The following is a 15,036-nucleotide window of genomic DNA, read 5'->3' on the forward strand; positions in this document are numbered from 1 at the left end:
GAATAATTTCAAATAATATTTTATATTTCTTAAACTAAAAAAGAAAAGATGACATTTTATTTATGAAAAAAAAAACTGATAAAAGAAAAAAAAAAAGAGAATGGTAGAATGGCAGGCTTGCTGGTCGGAGCGTGCCGCCGCCATCGCACATTGCCGGAGAGGGAGGGTGGCCGGCCGTCGCTAGGCCACGTCAACTCATAATGGGTGAAATGGTGATGGCCCGCCGAATGCAGTCTCGTCGCCCGTACACGCTTTCGACGTGGACCGTCCGAGCCGACGTGGGCTCGACGCCGGGCCACGTCAGCGATAGGCGTGGGGGTTGGGGGGGGAACTTGTCGTTTTGTTCGGAAGTCCGACCCCGGAGCCGCAGAAACGACAGAGATTCGGTAACGTGGCGTAGAGGGACGCTCGTGCGGCGGGGTTGGGGTGGACCCCACTCCGTCTCTTTCCCGTCCCCATCAGTAGTTCCGAACTAACATCCCACGTGTTGGTGGTCTTTTTTCTTTTTGTGTATTTTTTTCAATCTGTTACGTGTACGGCCTGGATTTCCCGATTGGCTGTCCGAGAAATCGCGACTTTTTTTTTTTTTCCCCCTTCCTTCCGTGCTCCGCGAGGGACCGCGCTTTTCGACGAGTCGGGCGTTTTTTTCTATTTTAATTTTTAACCGCGGTCAAACAAGCGAACGAGACGGTCACGGTACTTTGCGTTTCGCGTTTTATCGCGATAATTTGAGCTTCTCGTTGCCCGGGCTACTCGAGAGACGCGCCACGCGTAGCAACAAAAGGAAATTTTTATTTTTCATGACATTTTGTTTATTTTCCTTCTTTTTTGTTCGTTGTTATAGATTTGTAGTCCAGCTCGGTCCGATAGGTTTTTTTTTCTTCATCACTTCTTGTTTGTTTAAGATTCAATTAAAGTGAACAGTAATTTTTTTTTCCTGTCAAAAATTTAAGATACCCTTTAAAATTACAAATTTATAAAAAAAAAGTTACAGGTATATTTCCATGGAAATGTTCGTGCAATTGAATTTTTTTTTAAAACATAAATTGAAATTCACGAGCCATGATAAATTAAGTTAAAGTAGGTAAAGATCAATTCACATAGAAAAAGATCATCGTTTTACATGTGACCTTTCTAAGAAAAAAAGATAAAAGCTTTAAACATGATCGGTTCATAGAAGCGAATGATGGTGCTAATCGATTGGTCTCGTGTAAATTCACAGAAGGTAATGATTTTACCGTCGAATCAAGTCCGTAGAGAGGAATTCTCCCAAGTGGAGAGACTGTTTAACATTGTTATTAATATGATTAACATGCAAAAAGGGTGGAAATTCGATGTTCATGTGGATCTTGCAAGGTTTGGGTTCAACTTGGTCAGCCGAAGTCTTTTGTTGTTCCTTAGTTACATGATTTCGTTTGAATTTGGGAATCCATCAAGGTCAAGAGAATTAGGCGTATTCTTGATGGCGTCAATAAGATAGGTTTCCACTCCTCCCTTGGCCAACACACTCCCCATTTTGATGTTTTGACCATCATCATCCTTAATCTTGTACATTGAAATCAAATAGCTAGAGTTTTCGATCAACAGGATATCAGCTTTTCATCTCTCGACTTTAGCCGGCACATTTCATTTTTGGAATCTAGTTTTTAGCCGAACAATTTCATGTCGATTCAGATTTCCTCACACACCTCAAACATCCGCACGAACATACTTCTTATCCAGGCTATGTTTGGCTACCAATTTTTTGAATGAAAATGCTGCGGCCAACAGGTCCCTGAATCCCGCAACATACAATAAAAAGTTCCAAGATCGATCAGATCAGGCAGCTATGGCATCGCCCCGCAAAATATTCTCCTGGCAAACTAGGGAAGCAATTTAAGGTTTAAGGATCACAACCGCACGCAACCACAGGACAATAATACCTCATAATGCAGCAGCCGAACAAGTTTTTAAATGCACCGCAGCAACATATATTCCCAGTTTTCCAATAACAGGAGTTTGACCCCAAGTTTACACATTCTCACGGTCACAGACATAGAAAAGTCAACGGCAGTAGATACACTGTCCATGCAAATATAGTATATGGAACCAGACTACAGATTTCAGGCGTCCACGCACCCCCAGTTCCAGGTGGATTTCCATGTGAGTTCTCCACCTGCAATGAAAAAGCAAGCAGCAGATTAGTTAGGCGACAAAATCAGAAAGTCACTCAACACTCTCATCCCTCAAGACCGGTTTCAAAGCTTTGATTGAAGGTCATGTAACATAGCCTTTGTGGGCGTGTCCGTGTAACATAGCCTGAGATAGGCAGGAAAGAAGTGTAAGCTTTGATTTCTGTGAGAATATTGATTCAGCTCAGCTGTTGTTTTCCTTATGGTTGTCGGCATGTCTATGTACGGTTTTTGGTAATGAAAAACTGAAATGCTGTGCAACAATGCTAAACATCGATAGGAAACAGAGTCTAAAGCTTAGGGGAATACAACAAAAAAAACCATCAGAAGAAACAGATGCTTCACATGACAATTCAAACCGACATAGACATGCCGACAACCATAAGGAAAACAACAGCTGAGCTGAATCAATATTCTCACAGAAATCAAAGCTTACACTTCTTTCCTGCCTATCTCAGGCTATGTTACACGGACACGCCCCCAAAGAAAAATTTCCCGTGTCGGACACGTGTTGGACACCGACACGTGTCCGACACGTCCGGACACGCTTCAACATGCTTTCCAATATCAACTCACAAAAATTTTATACTTCAAAATCATTATCTGCCCACGTCTCCATGAACCTTTGGCCCATGGACATGCTAGGCATTCCTCATGGCCCATCAAGCCAAGATGGGTTGCTTCATGCAACTGAGCCCCCATTTATAAGAGGCTTTCCCTTCCTTTCTCTATTACATTGCCAATGTGGGACAAGGAATTAGACATATGCACAGGCAAACACAGTTCCTGGTCATGAAACTAAAGAAACAAAGTGTCCCAACGTGTGCACAGGCAGACATCTTTCATTCTAGGGCTTTTTTTAATTATCTATTTATTTGTGACTTTAGCAAAATAATAATTTATCACATATATAAAAATATATATTTAATATACAACGTGTCCCAGTGTGTCAGAATTTTCTATTTTTTGATAAACAACGTGTCGGCATGTCGTGTCGTGTCGTGTCCTGTGTCGGTGCAACATAGATCTCGAGTCTAGAGGCTAAAATTTCCAATCCAAACAAGAAGAGAGCACACAATAACTGACAAAGTTAACAACTGTTTTTAAAACATAAATTACGCTCGCTCCTGAAAGTTCGTGTCAAAAACATCCATCCTCTATTTTTCAGAGTTTCTCCAGGGAATAAGTTCCACACAGCACTTACTGTACCTTTTCCCACAAAAAACTCTTCTTTCAGTGGTTTTTATCTGGAATAATCACGAAAAGACCACAAGTTGCAGGTGTTCTTGACATAGCCCCAGCATGGTGTGAAGTAATAAAACTTCAGTTTACTAAAAACACGTATAACCTAAATATTGTTCCATGCACTCTGACCTTTCTGACCTTTCAATCAATCAATCAACTTGTGATAAAATGGCTCAGAATGCCTTGTTCCATGAACTCTGACCTTAAATCAATTAAATTGGGATCAAATGGTTCAGAACGCCTCAAACCCCTGACATAGGAGTCTTTTGACACAACATCAGGATTCAATTTAACATCAGCTGCACACTCATAGAATTTGACCCTTCTTGATATTACGATACAAATAGAATAGGAATTCAAATAAATCATTTCTACTTCCACATTAATCCTTGGTTAGGATATCTTGTCTTCATTGGACGATGTTGAGGAAAAGAGCAAATGTAAAAGACTTACTATATCCATGTAACATCCACCACCTATCTCTATGAAGAGATTATGATATTGGTTTACTATAAAAGCGGAATCCCAGGCATAGAGCCAAAAATCAATTCCACACAAACATCATTGATGAAAGGATCTACTAAATCTTCTTGGAGTAAAAACTTTTAGGATATTAAGGTGAAGCACAAGTAGAATTTGCAGCAACCTGTTTGGAAGTATTGAGAGAGTCTTGCTAAGGGTACGGATAATGAGTGTTCCACATTTTAGAATTCAACATCTTCCTGCGTTTTATTATAATACATGTAGAATAGGAATTTGCATTTACCGTTGCTATTCGGCATCTATTTAATGGTTAGGATCTTCATTGGAAGACATGGGTTTGCAAGGAATTTAGGTCTTCCCTATATTTTCATCTTCTCTTTGTAAAGCAGATTTGCCTCTTTGGAGTCAACTGAAAGTTCAGCAATTTACTGTGATATGCGCCTAGCATGATCTAAATTCATAGTAAATCTCATTCCAATACATCAGGTGAACTCATCTTGATACCAAGTGGTGGAAACAAAATTTGATACGGATTACACTATACTAAATGCGAAAAATCACATAACATTCAAGCATGTGCCAGTTGAACAACCTTTGATACCAACTGAAGTGGTGGACAAGAAATTTTACAAGAATGTACATTATCCTACATTCAACCAACGCACAAACCAAAGAAAATTCTCAACTTAACCCATTTAACCTCAGATTTTATAAACAGAGGGTAACAAATACATATACTTAAAATCCTATCAGAATGCTAAGTGTTAAGTGTAAGTCATACTTCGATACAATCTTGAAGGACACCCATGTCATTCCCACATTAAAAATGTTTTATGAAGCAAATATAACTGTTGGTTAAGGCTCCAGACTTGGCATCCATAGCCTCATACATCTCTGATGACACTCCACCTTACTAACACTCCTTTCTACTCATCACATCCTTCCTTCTGCAATTGCTTTGAACCCAGTGTTCTTCGCAAGTACGTTAGAAATTGTGTTCAATTTTAACAGCAAAAACTCATGAAAGACTGTAAGCAAGTATTTCTCCAGAAACAGAAAACTGAAATTTCTGTTGTTTTCACACTCATTGCATCAAAAGGAGGTGTCACAAGATGGTGTTCCGACCCCCCCCCAAAAAAAAAAAAAAAAAAAACTCATAAGATGGTGTCATCATTCGAGAAATTTCTACATACCAGAGATCTCCTAGACACGTGTTCTTCTTATTGGATGATGACAACTTCAGTCTCCAAAACAACTTTTCAAAGGACAATCCAACCACATAGATTTTAAGTAGGCAGTTTTCTACATAGCTCAGAAGTTGACTAGCAAACAGTAGCACCATGGCAACGACCCTTCTTTATTATCATCCAAGCTCTATCGTAGATGCAGTTTAACATGTACAGTGAGATGCCTCACCTCCATAGTTTATTCTATCTCTGTGAAAACATACTATTAAAGAGGAGGAACCTACCTCTATGAATTGATACCTTGTCATGACAAACCAATTCGGTTCAACACAGACAGCACCAAGAACTTTCTTTCATTCCAAACAAAAAGAAATTGCAACCTATTAGAACGAACACGCAATCCATGATAGCGCCAGCAGAAACATACATCTATCAAACAAATACCCTAAATCATGCCAATTATTCACTCAATCAGCAGCATAAACCACTAAAAACCATCCCAATTCGAACAGAAAACGCACGTGCGCGCGCGCGCGCGCGCACACACACAACTGAACAACTTCGCCAATAAAAAGTCATAGTAGCAGCACCATCATCCTCAAACAGCGACAGCTGAGCTGATTAAACTCGACATCCACCTAATCACACGCTTTGCGACGGCTTCTAAAGTACCGAAAACAAAACCTAAACTTCCACAGGCTCGAGGAATTTACCAGAAGGGGGTTTGGGATGGTGTTGGATCAGTTGTAGTAGAGCTCGAGACCCATGCCGTCGTGGATCTCGTAGTCCTTGAGGGTGATGTGGTCCTTGTAGATGTTGTACCACTTCTGGATCCTGATCTTGTCGGGCCGAGTGCCGGTCTGGGCGGCGACGAGCTTCTTGAGGTCGCCGATGGTGTCGTCCTCGTTGCACTTCACCCTCACCTTCTTCCCCAGCCGGTCGTTCAGCACCACCTCGATCATCTTCGCTCGATCGCTGCTCCCCGAAAACCCTAAAGCCCTGATGTTTCTCTCCCTCCTTCGGTTTCGATGGCTAAACCAACAGTGGAATGGAAGAGAGAGAGAGAGAGAAAACCACTATTTATCGAGCCCAGTCAACGAGAAAAAAATATATTTTGAATAAAAAAAAAAGAAAATAAGGCGGCCAATGGAATGGACTCTAGAAAATTCTATTCGTGTTAGGACTCTCTTCTTGAATTTTTTTTCTTTTTATTTTTTTACTTCTTCGTCAAGTAAAATTCCCTTTATTAAAATTCCTTTTATCTAATTTTATTTAAATATTTTTTTATTTTTGTATACTTATTTTAATTTTTATATAATTATTTTTTTTTCTCTCAATCATTCTTAATTTTATTTTATTTATTTTTGGTGTTCATCGATCGCCGACCCCTATTAGTTTGGGATAAAAATGATGTTTATGATGATCGTTCTATCAATTAATTGATGAAAAAATACCACCCATGAAATTTGTTTTTTGTGTGACCATCGGAATCCCCTCGATATCCCGCATATCAAATTTGAGTTCGAACTTATTTCGTTTCCAAAATCTGCGTGCCGGATTTTACGAACTCTTTCATTACGAAGCGGATTTTTTATTCGACGTGGGCCGGTTTCTTAGCAAGTACAGAGTTTTACGAAGAGAGAACTCTTAAGGATGCTTTAACAGAGATGTGAACGCTTGTTAGAAAAAACAAAGAAAAAAAGGGTTTTATATTAATGCTATATTATTATCATCTTTGGTAGTTTTGACCCCCCATCCACGTAATTAGCTGAAGAAGAATGCTTGTGTGCTTACCATTTAAAAAAAAAAAAACAGAGGCATTTTAAAAAATGAAAGGTAAGAGAAGCACGTGACCATTTGCATTAAGGCACGCAGCTCAAGCCCCAAACGCCATTATCAAAATCAAACTTACGAATGAATGAATGGAACGCTTCATTTTTTCTGGGATAGACTATTACTAATGAGAAATACTTCGCGAATTGAAGGAAAATATAGGCTAAGAAGCAAGAACTATGTCGAACCGATTAAAAGCTCAATTGCTTAGAAATTGAATTCGAAGGCGGTGAGCAACCCGAGCGATTGATCACGTGAGCCTTCTATTTGGCTCATTAGGTCCAATCTGTGTGGACTCGAATTGGATCTAGGTACCTACTTCTTTACAGAGAGACGAAAAAAGATTCTTTACATGATTTGTGACGTTGTAGTTTCATCGTTATGTTAAATTGTTGAAATATAAACACTTACAAATCCATAATTGATCAAATCCCAAGTGTCTCGACTTTCGAGTGGGTCCAACCAAAACCAAGTGTCTAATTGTATGTGGAGAAAATTTCAAATATAAGTCTAAAGTGCACTCGTTTTATCAAATGAGAGTCTAAAGTGAACATTATTTCAAATAAGGAACAAGTGCCTTTATTTTCTTAAATAAAAACTTGAAATAGACCTTATTTCAAATAAGGATCCGAAATGACCATGTCATTCTCAAAGAAGGGCATAATCTTATTTACCGGTCAATGACATTTTCGTTATTTACTTTTGTGATGCGTCTTCCTTTTTCCTCTTTTCTTTTCCCGTTTCCTTTTTTTTCTTTGTTGCGGTCGGCAAGAACCACTCTAGTCATGAGGCTAGCCCTTGCCCGGCTCGATTCGATGGCCAACCATCGCCCGAAACCAGCCAACGACGAAAAGGGAGGAAAAAAAAAATTTCAAAAAACGTAAAAGGACGAAAGTGCCCTTGGTCGGTCGGAAGATTTAACGGGCCATATAGGCCAGGCTTCTACCGACATGATCACTTTACGCCTTTATTTAAAATAAGCTCCATTTTAGATCCGTATTTGACAAGCCTTTATTAAGAATTTTCCCTCGCGCGTCCCTTGAAAAAAAAATTTTCGGCATTCTCATATTGAAACATTTAAAAAAAAAAGGGAAAATTTCAATTAAGGGCCTCAAGTGGCCTGATTTTTTTCAAAAAGGGCCCAAAGTGAATTTCGTTTCGAATAAGGGCCTGAAGTGCTCCTTTTGTTTCAAAAAAGGGTCTGGCCGAAGGGTATTTCTATCTTTTACTCTTTTTTACAATTTTTTTTTCTGCTTTCCTTTTCTTTTCATTTTTCCTTTCCTTTTTTTCTTTTTCCCCTCCCCTCCCCTCCCCTCCCCTCACCCAGCCACGATCCACCATTGACGTCCACCTGCAATCCTCCCAAAAAGAACAGCATGGCTCGAGACAACACCCTCCTCTAGGGAAGGGACCGTGCCGGGGCCTTTGAAGATATCCCGGCAAGCGAGGAACAGATCCTAGAGGGCCATCGGGAACGGCACAACGCGGTGTCGCTTGATCCTCCTGGTGCACCTCTTCCTCCTGATAACCCCATTGATATACCCAACCCTGCTATGATTCACGTGCCCGACCAACGTCCTGTTCATGCCTTGATCCACCAACCTCGCCCCTGTCCTCATTCGAAACTCGTTTCCAATCACTACCTACCTCAGAAGCAATGTCGCGAGCTGGTCAAGAGCAATCGCAAGAGGTTCTAGAAACCTCGATTTTCATCTCGATGCTTCAACTCAAGCTGAGATTTTTCCCGTGTCGATTAGCTGCAGAAGACTATTACGAATTGTTCAACGATATAAGGGACTAAAGAACCGTGTTGAGTTGAACCAAAAACCAAAGTGATTACTTCGTTAAAACACGTAGACCCACAACGTTGAAGACGACCCAGTTGCGAAGACGAACGTACGTGGAGCCTCGTCTCGTGACGACGATCAATGGGTAGGCGACGAATCGGATGGAGGAGGAAAGAGTAAGCAGCAAAAAAAATAAATAAAAGGAAAGCTTTGAGATGAGATGGAAGTTGGGGGAGAGAGAGAGGTGGTGGGAAGTAAACAGTAAGAGGAATAAGATAGATATACAGGCGCTGCGGGGGAGAGGAAAACCAAGGGCCATCTCGGGTGGGCGCGTAGTCCTCCGCACGCGACGATCACCTTCCTCCTCCACCCCCCCATGTATGCGTCGTCCTCCTACTCCCCCTGCTCCTCCCGGTTCAGCGCTTTGAGCAGCATGCAGGCCCTGCAGATCACGTAGTACACCACCAGCATCGACAACACCATGACCACGCGCACGAGCACGAGCACGAGCACGGCCATCACGATGCCGAGGAACAGCTTCTCCAACAGAGTGAGCTCGCTGTGGCCCATGCTGTCGTAGGCGTTGCGGTGGATGTACGCAGCGAACCGCTTCTTGAGCTTGGCCAGGTTCTCCGGCATCAGCCTCCGGCTCCGGCTTGAGGAGGGGGCGGTCGTCCTTGTCGGCAGGACAGTGGGGGAGAGGTCTTTGAGCTCGCTTTTCATGGCGGAGGGGAAATTCTGCTGACGCGGCGGGGGGGCGTTTCCATGGAATTGGAGCACCAGTGGCAGCGGTGCACTATGGAGGAGGAAGAGAGGAGTGCTTCGTCAATGGTGGACCGTGGCTGGGAGAGTGGAGGGGAGGGGAAAAAGGAAAAAAGGAAAGGAAAAAATGAAAAGAAAACGAAAGCAGAAAAAAAAAAGATAAAATTGTAAAAAAGAGTAAAAGACAGAAATACCATTCAGCCAGGCCTTTTTTTGAACAAAAAAAAAGCACTTTAGCCCCTTATTCGAAACAAAGTCCGATTTGGGCTCTTTTTTGAAAAAATCAGGCCACTTGAGGCCCTTAATTGGAATTTTCCCAAAAAAAAATAAAAAATGAAAAAGGACTAAAGAAGTGCCAAGTGCCGAACGATGGAGCGCCGCGCCTTTATTGGAAGAACAACGATCAACTCACTTCTCAACTTCTCCCTGCAACCTCCAACTTCTGTTTCCCGTTCCCACCAACTGCCCTTTGCCTAGTGGCTCCCTCGATCCACAGTCTCCGATCCGCCGGCGGCGAAGCACCGCCCCCCTCCCCACCGATTTAGGGTTTCCGTCACTCCACCCGCCGCGTTGAATATCAAGGTTCGAATTCGCCACGGCTTGATCTATGCTTGATCAAAACCTGAGCTTTTTCTAGTTTTCTATTGCTGCGGTTCGTCTGTATGTTCTATAGCTAAATGGGTTTTTTTCTCTTTAGTTCGATTCAGCGCTAGATTTCCGTTCGTGGGAATGTTTTGGTGGGTAGCATTTGATTAGTTTCCGGGTAACTTTGGGTGTTGAGATTGGATGTGAATCGCCTACCAAATGTTTGATAGGATTTGTGTTGAGGCGAGGGCAGCTATGCTTTGAGGGTTGGAGTGGAGAAATGAACGTGAGCCATGCCTCGGTTCACCCAGTGGAGGATCCGCCTACGACGGAAGGTGCGAATGCACCGAGAGTCAGGGTAAAGGATGTACAGGGTATGCCCGCGACGCTCGGTGGGCTCGCCTTGCGTTTTTTCCAGTTTCTGTTTGCAGCTGCCGGGCTTTGTGTTATGGCCACCACTAGCGATTTCCCCTCCGTGACAGCCTTCTGGTATTACCTACACGACCTGCATCTGAATAATCTTTAGAATCATTATCTATTTCTATTTGTATGTCAATCATGTATACGCTTGTTTATGTGGCACATTAGACACTTTCTGTATGGCCAGTGCTTATTCCGTTATTTGAGAAAATTGATGGTTGTGGTTTGTCAATGAGTCTCCAAGAGTTTGCATGTTGCTGCTCCTGAAAGGAAGGGTTGGGTTTTAGGGGGATACTTGACAGAAAAGAGCATATCGGCATGTTGTAAAATTTGGAATGGCATAGATCTGTTAATAGTGACATTTTATTCTTGTGCGATCTCTTCTTTATGCTTTACTGAGGGATACACAATCTGTGAAGTCCGAGTTACAGTTGCTATAAAAAGCATAAAATTTTCTATTGTAGTCTCCAAGGGAAAAGTGGAATACATCATTCAGGACTCAAGTTAAGTTTATTTCTAGAGACTTTCGTCGCAGACACTGCAAAATGTACGAGTGTAATTAAATTTTGGACCCAGTACTTTGGTCCAAAGCTGAGCCAATTGCACAGAAGAACTCTATTTCTCTTTATGGGTGAGCTGCATTTTGCACTCTGCGCTAGAACGGTCATTCTCTTTCCAGGACTATTGGCCCAGTACTGGCAGACTCTCTGTTTCAAGGAATACAGTTATTTGTCTCATCATGAGTAATCGGCATAGTTTACTAGGTCGGATCAACAGCAGAGGCTATAAGGTAGATTTCTTGCTAATTCTCAGCCTTAGATCTAGTTTGTCATCTGATTAAAGGCGATGAGGATAAAATAGAAGGAATAAAAATGAATCAGAGTGATAGTCATTTAAATTAACACATTTGCTAAAACCTTAATTAAATGTAGGGACTGTATTCTACATATTACCGTAAATCTATGAAAATGAGTAAATCATAAAATTATTACTTACCATTTAAGTTTTCTTCTTGAAAGAAAGTTGCAAATTCTTTTTTTTGACCACAAAAGAAAGTTGCAAATTGAAGCCCCAGTTATTGTTCTACCTAAAAAGTTACCGTGATGGTTACATTTTTCTCATTCTTTTCACCTTTCCTCATATTAGTGAAAACAAGGTAATGGAACACTTTACATTCCAAATTTTGATTTCCATTTCCATTCCCCTTCATCCAAGCAAGCTTGTCAGGAAAGGGAACAAGGTTCTCATTCCCTTTCCACTGGTTCTATTCTCGGTAACCAAATGGGGGACCTTTTACACTATCTTCCAAAAGTTCTGAAACTAGTTACCATGGAATGTATCTACCTGGACCTTGCCACCCTTGACCTTTACTGCCATCTTGTGTGGTCTTCGGTATTTTTTTTTCAGACATTTTACGCTGTGTTCCCTTTAATTCTATGTATATATTTGTTTAGTTTTCTTTGGATCAAGTGTTTTTTTTGTGACATTAATAGCAAATAGGAATTTAACAAACTTATCCGAAATTGTATCTTTGTTACCCCATGGAAACATTGAGATTGCAATGTTGATGACTGAGTTGGGCTAGCATTGTGTATGGTTGAATGCGATTCCCTGTCATGCATCGCTGATGGGATATATCTGTCAAGAGATATTGATTGTTTCATAACCTATGCTTGGCTTGCATATGCTCAACCTTCACCGAGCCTTTGATTGGTTCTTGTGCTCATGAGGCCTTAAGAACTTCTGTCAGAGATTCCTACACCCCATATTATAAATTTTCCTTGTCTACTGATTTACTCTTTCCTAGTTCATGTCAATGGTTGACTAAATAATATGTGGTACGGGGCCCTATTCATTCTGTTTATAACTTTATCCACTGAAGTTTTTCATGTCTGTTGTATCAGCTATCTTGTAGCAGCTACTGGCTTACAGAGCTTATGGAGTTTTTCATTGGCTGTTGTGGACATATATGCCCTTCTAGTGGGGCGATCGCTGCAAAATTATCGAGTGGCGGTGTTCTTTGCCATGGGTGATGGGGTAAGATATGTCTACCAAGTAGTCTCATGGACAAAAACAGAGGATCCTCTTTTGATCTGATATATATTTGCAATTTTTCGTTCTTGATCCTTTCCCCCAAGATGAATTCCTAAAGTTTCATTGTCCGCCAATGCAGGGGTACGATTCCCTATTAGTGCATTTCAAGCAGTTTCCTTCCCATTTGCTGACATCTCGTTTTCCTTTATTGAATGTGAATTTTAGGGTCGAATACTTGCAGATGCAATTCATTACTCGGTTAGGGCTACTGCCCTTGAATTTATCTGTCTGGCAACCATAAGTTGTCTTGTTCCAGCTGACTGACCAACCTAAGCCCTTCAACCTCCACTAACCTTCCCATTCCCTCTCTTCTTCTCTCTTCTCCTCCTCTTTCCTTTGTACTTCTTTCTTAGGATATTGCTTAAGTGGACGATCTCTCTCTCTCTCTCTCTCTCTCTCTCTCTCTCTCTGCGTGTGTGGTTCTTTTCCTTTGGTTGAGTTAGGGGAGGCAGAGAGTGGATGATGTACTTGCAATGTAATCATAGATTCATACGTTATCTTAATTGTACAAGCAGCAGTTGTTACCATTAGCGGAGATGTTAATATGACATTAAATTGACATTGTAAGTGTCGAAAAGGGAACCAATGGGTGAACTGATTGTAGCATCTATCCCGTCTATCCCAGAGGATGATCCAAACTTACTTTACAAACATCAGTCTTCAAGACTTTAGGAGATTCAATTAAATGTCTTTACCATCATTAGTGGACCATAAAAGAAATTCTGATGCACAGTTCTATCTCCAAAATGAGGTCATTTTCAGCAATCCTTATGGGAGCTTGAGGCTTGACTTGAGACCAACTATTTTTCCTTTTTTGGCCAAGGAAAAACATTTGATTTTCAATGAAATTATACATAGGGTCAGGTTCTACTATGCCTCAAATATGTGTGCCTTTAGAAGATGTAACCTTGTTTAGTGAGAAAATCAAACAATTAGAGTTGTGTTTAGAGTTTGCTTTCCTGTGTCTGAGTTCCTCGATGTAAGAATCCTCTTGGGAGTTTGTCGCCTTCAAGTCATGATTTTTGTGAATATTGACGATATGTTAGCATTGATTGAAAGTCGTTTGACCTAGTAAAGACGTGTTTTGCACTAGCACGTGACTTTTTGACCTGCTTAAAGGTCAGAGGGTAAGAGTTTCGAGCTTGAGTTGAAATTTTTTCCCGACAGAACTAACAAATGGACTTGACCTGTTCCATTAAGAGAGTTTGAACCTAGATTGGATTTTTAATAGATGGCTAGATCTTATTTTGCAATTGCACCTTTTTAAGTCACGCTCCCTGCAGATCAAATGTTTGGTGTCTAGATTCTGAATGCTGAGTTTGTGTTACAGCATGATTGTACATTAGGTAGCTGGTCTTCTGAGATAATCTAAGATTGTTATTGTAACTTGAATTTGCGTTTAACTTGCAGATTACTTCCACTCTCACATTTGCAGCAGCATGTGCATCAGCAGGCATTACAGTCCTTATTGACAATGATCTCTCTAGCTGTTCCCAGAACCACTGCGCACAGTTTGAAACTGCCACGGCAATGGCATTCATTAGTTGGTTTGTTGCGTTGCCATCTTTTCTTTTCAATTTTTGGTCGCTGGCGTCCCGATGAAGACATAGCGAGGCAGTAGTAAGGAGAAAGAAGTCAGCTGGAAAATCCCTTTCAGGCTTTAAAGAGCCTTTCTCGTGTGCCATAATTCTTTTTTCTCGATAACTCTTAAGGCGTGGACTTTCTCGAGTCATGTCTTGTGTGGATAGGACTGTAAAGTAGGCCGAGGTGAGTCTTGACAATGTAGTGTGAATTGGTCGGATGAGCCTCGTAACAACATTCGACTCTCGAAGGGTTTTTTCTTTTCCTGTCTACTGGATTCGACAGTGCTGGCTTTGTTTACTTTGTAGGTGCGAAGGCATAGTGTAATGGGAATGGTGGCAGGCGTGGTATGACGGTCTCGATATACGCCAAGTTTTGGCGATATACATTTGTATTAGATGCTGCAGAACCAATTCCAACCCCTACATTTGCGATACAGGACAGAGGAACATGTTGTGGTGTACCACTCCCTAAGCCCAAAGGAATTTCGATTCCCTCCCACGGCTGTAATGGCCGTGGAGCTGCGTAATGCACATAAATCAACACAACCTAATCTACTGATACTCTGTTAATAGCGGACACTGGCATTCAGACATTATGGAAGATTTTGATGGATGAGAAACAGGGGGCATTAATAAAAATCAGAGTACAACTGTACAAGTACCTCAAGGAAAACTCGGACCCAGACCGAAAACTTACGGGCATGTTGGGCATCCGCAGGGATCAAGAAGCTCATGCACCGGTGTCGTGACTAGTCTTCTAAACGACTGAGAAGTCTACACCAGGAGAGGAGCTACTAAGCTGCAAAACCCTGAAATCTGCTTGAGCCTCGCATCATAACATATCCTTCCATCGGTTGTTGCTTTCTGAAAGGAACGGATGGATTCT

General features: G+C 41.4%; 2 protein-coding genes across 3 annotated transcripts; one reads left to right on the forward strand and one right to left on the reverse strand.

Moving 5' to 3' along the window:
* Positions 1-1,898: 1,898 nt before the first annotated feature.
* On the reverse strand, positions 1,899-6,157 carry LOC115738184 (ubiquitin-like protein 5). The gene is made up of 2 exons (XM_030670724.2): positions 5,800-6,157; positions 1,899-2,155 (listed from the first exon to the last, which is right to left on the reverse strand). The coding sequence occupies exon 1, from the start codon at positions 6,046-6,048 to the stop codon at positions 5,827-5,829; it is 222 nt and encodes a 73-aa protein (XP_030526584.1). The 5' UTR covers positions 6,049-6,157; the 3' UTR covers positions 1,899-2,155; positions 5,800-5,826.
* A 3,676-nt stretch (positions 6,158-9,833) lies between these two features.
* Positions 9,834-14,420, forward strand: LOC115738183 (CASP-like protein 5A2). 2 transcript variants are annotated; one of them, XM_048283690.1, is made up of 4 exons: positions 9,834-10,050; positions 10,225-10,542; positions 12,378-12,510; positions 13,978-14,420. In XM_048283690.1, the coding sequence occupies exons 2-4, from the start codon at positions 10,334-10,336 to the stop codon at positions 14,167-14,169; spliced, it is 534 nt and encodes a 177-aa protein (XP_048139647.1). In that variant the 5' UTR covers positions 9,834-10,050; positions 10,225-10,333; the 3' UTR covers positions 14,170-14,420. The 2 variants fall into 2 exon arrangements, with proteins under 2 accessions (XP_048139647.1, XP_030526582.1); XM_030670722.2 differs by having other exon boundaries at positions 9,836-10,050; positions 10,284-10,542.
* Positions 14,421-15,036: the final 616 nt, after the last annotated feature.

The sequence above is a fragment of the Rhodamnia argentea genome, chromosome 8 (assembly GCF_020921035.1).
Source record: "Rhodamnia argentea isolate NSW1041297 chromosome 8, ASM2092103v1, whole genome shotgun sequence".
Classification (NCBI taxonomy): Eukaryota; Viridiplantae; Streptophyta; class Magnoliopsida; order Myrtales; family Myrtaceae; genus Rhodamnia; species Rhodamnia argentea.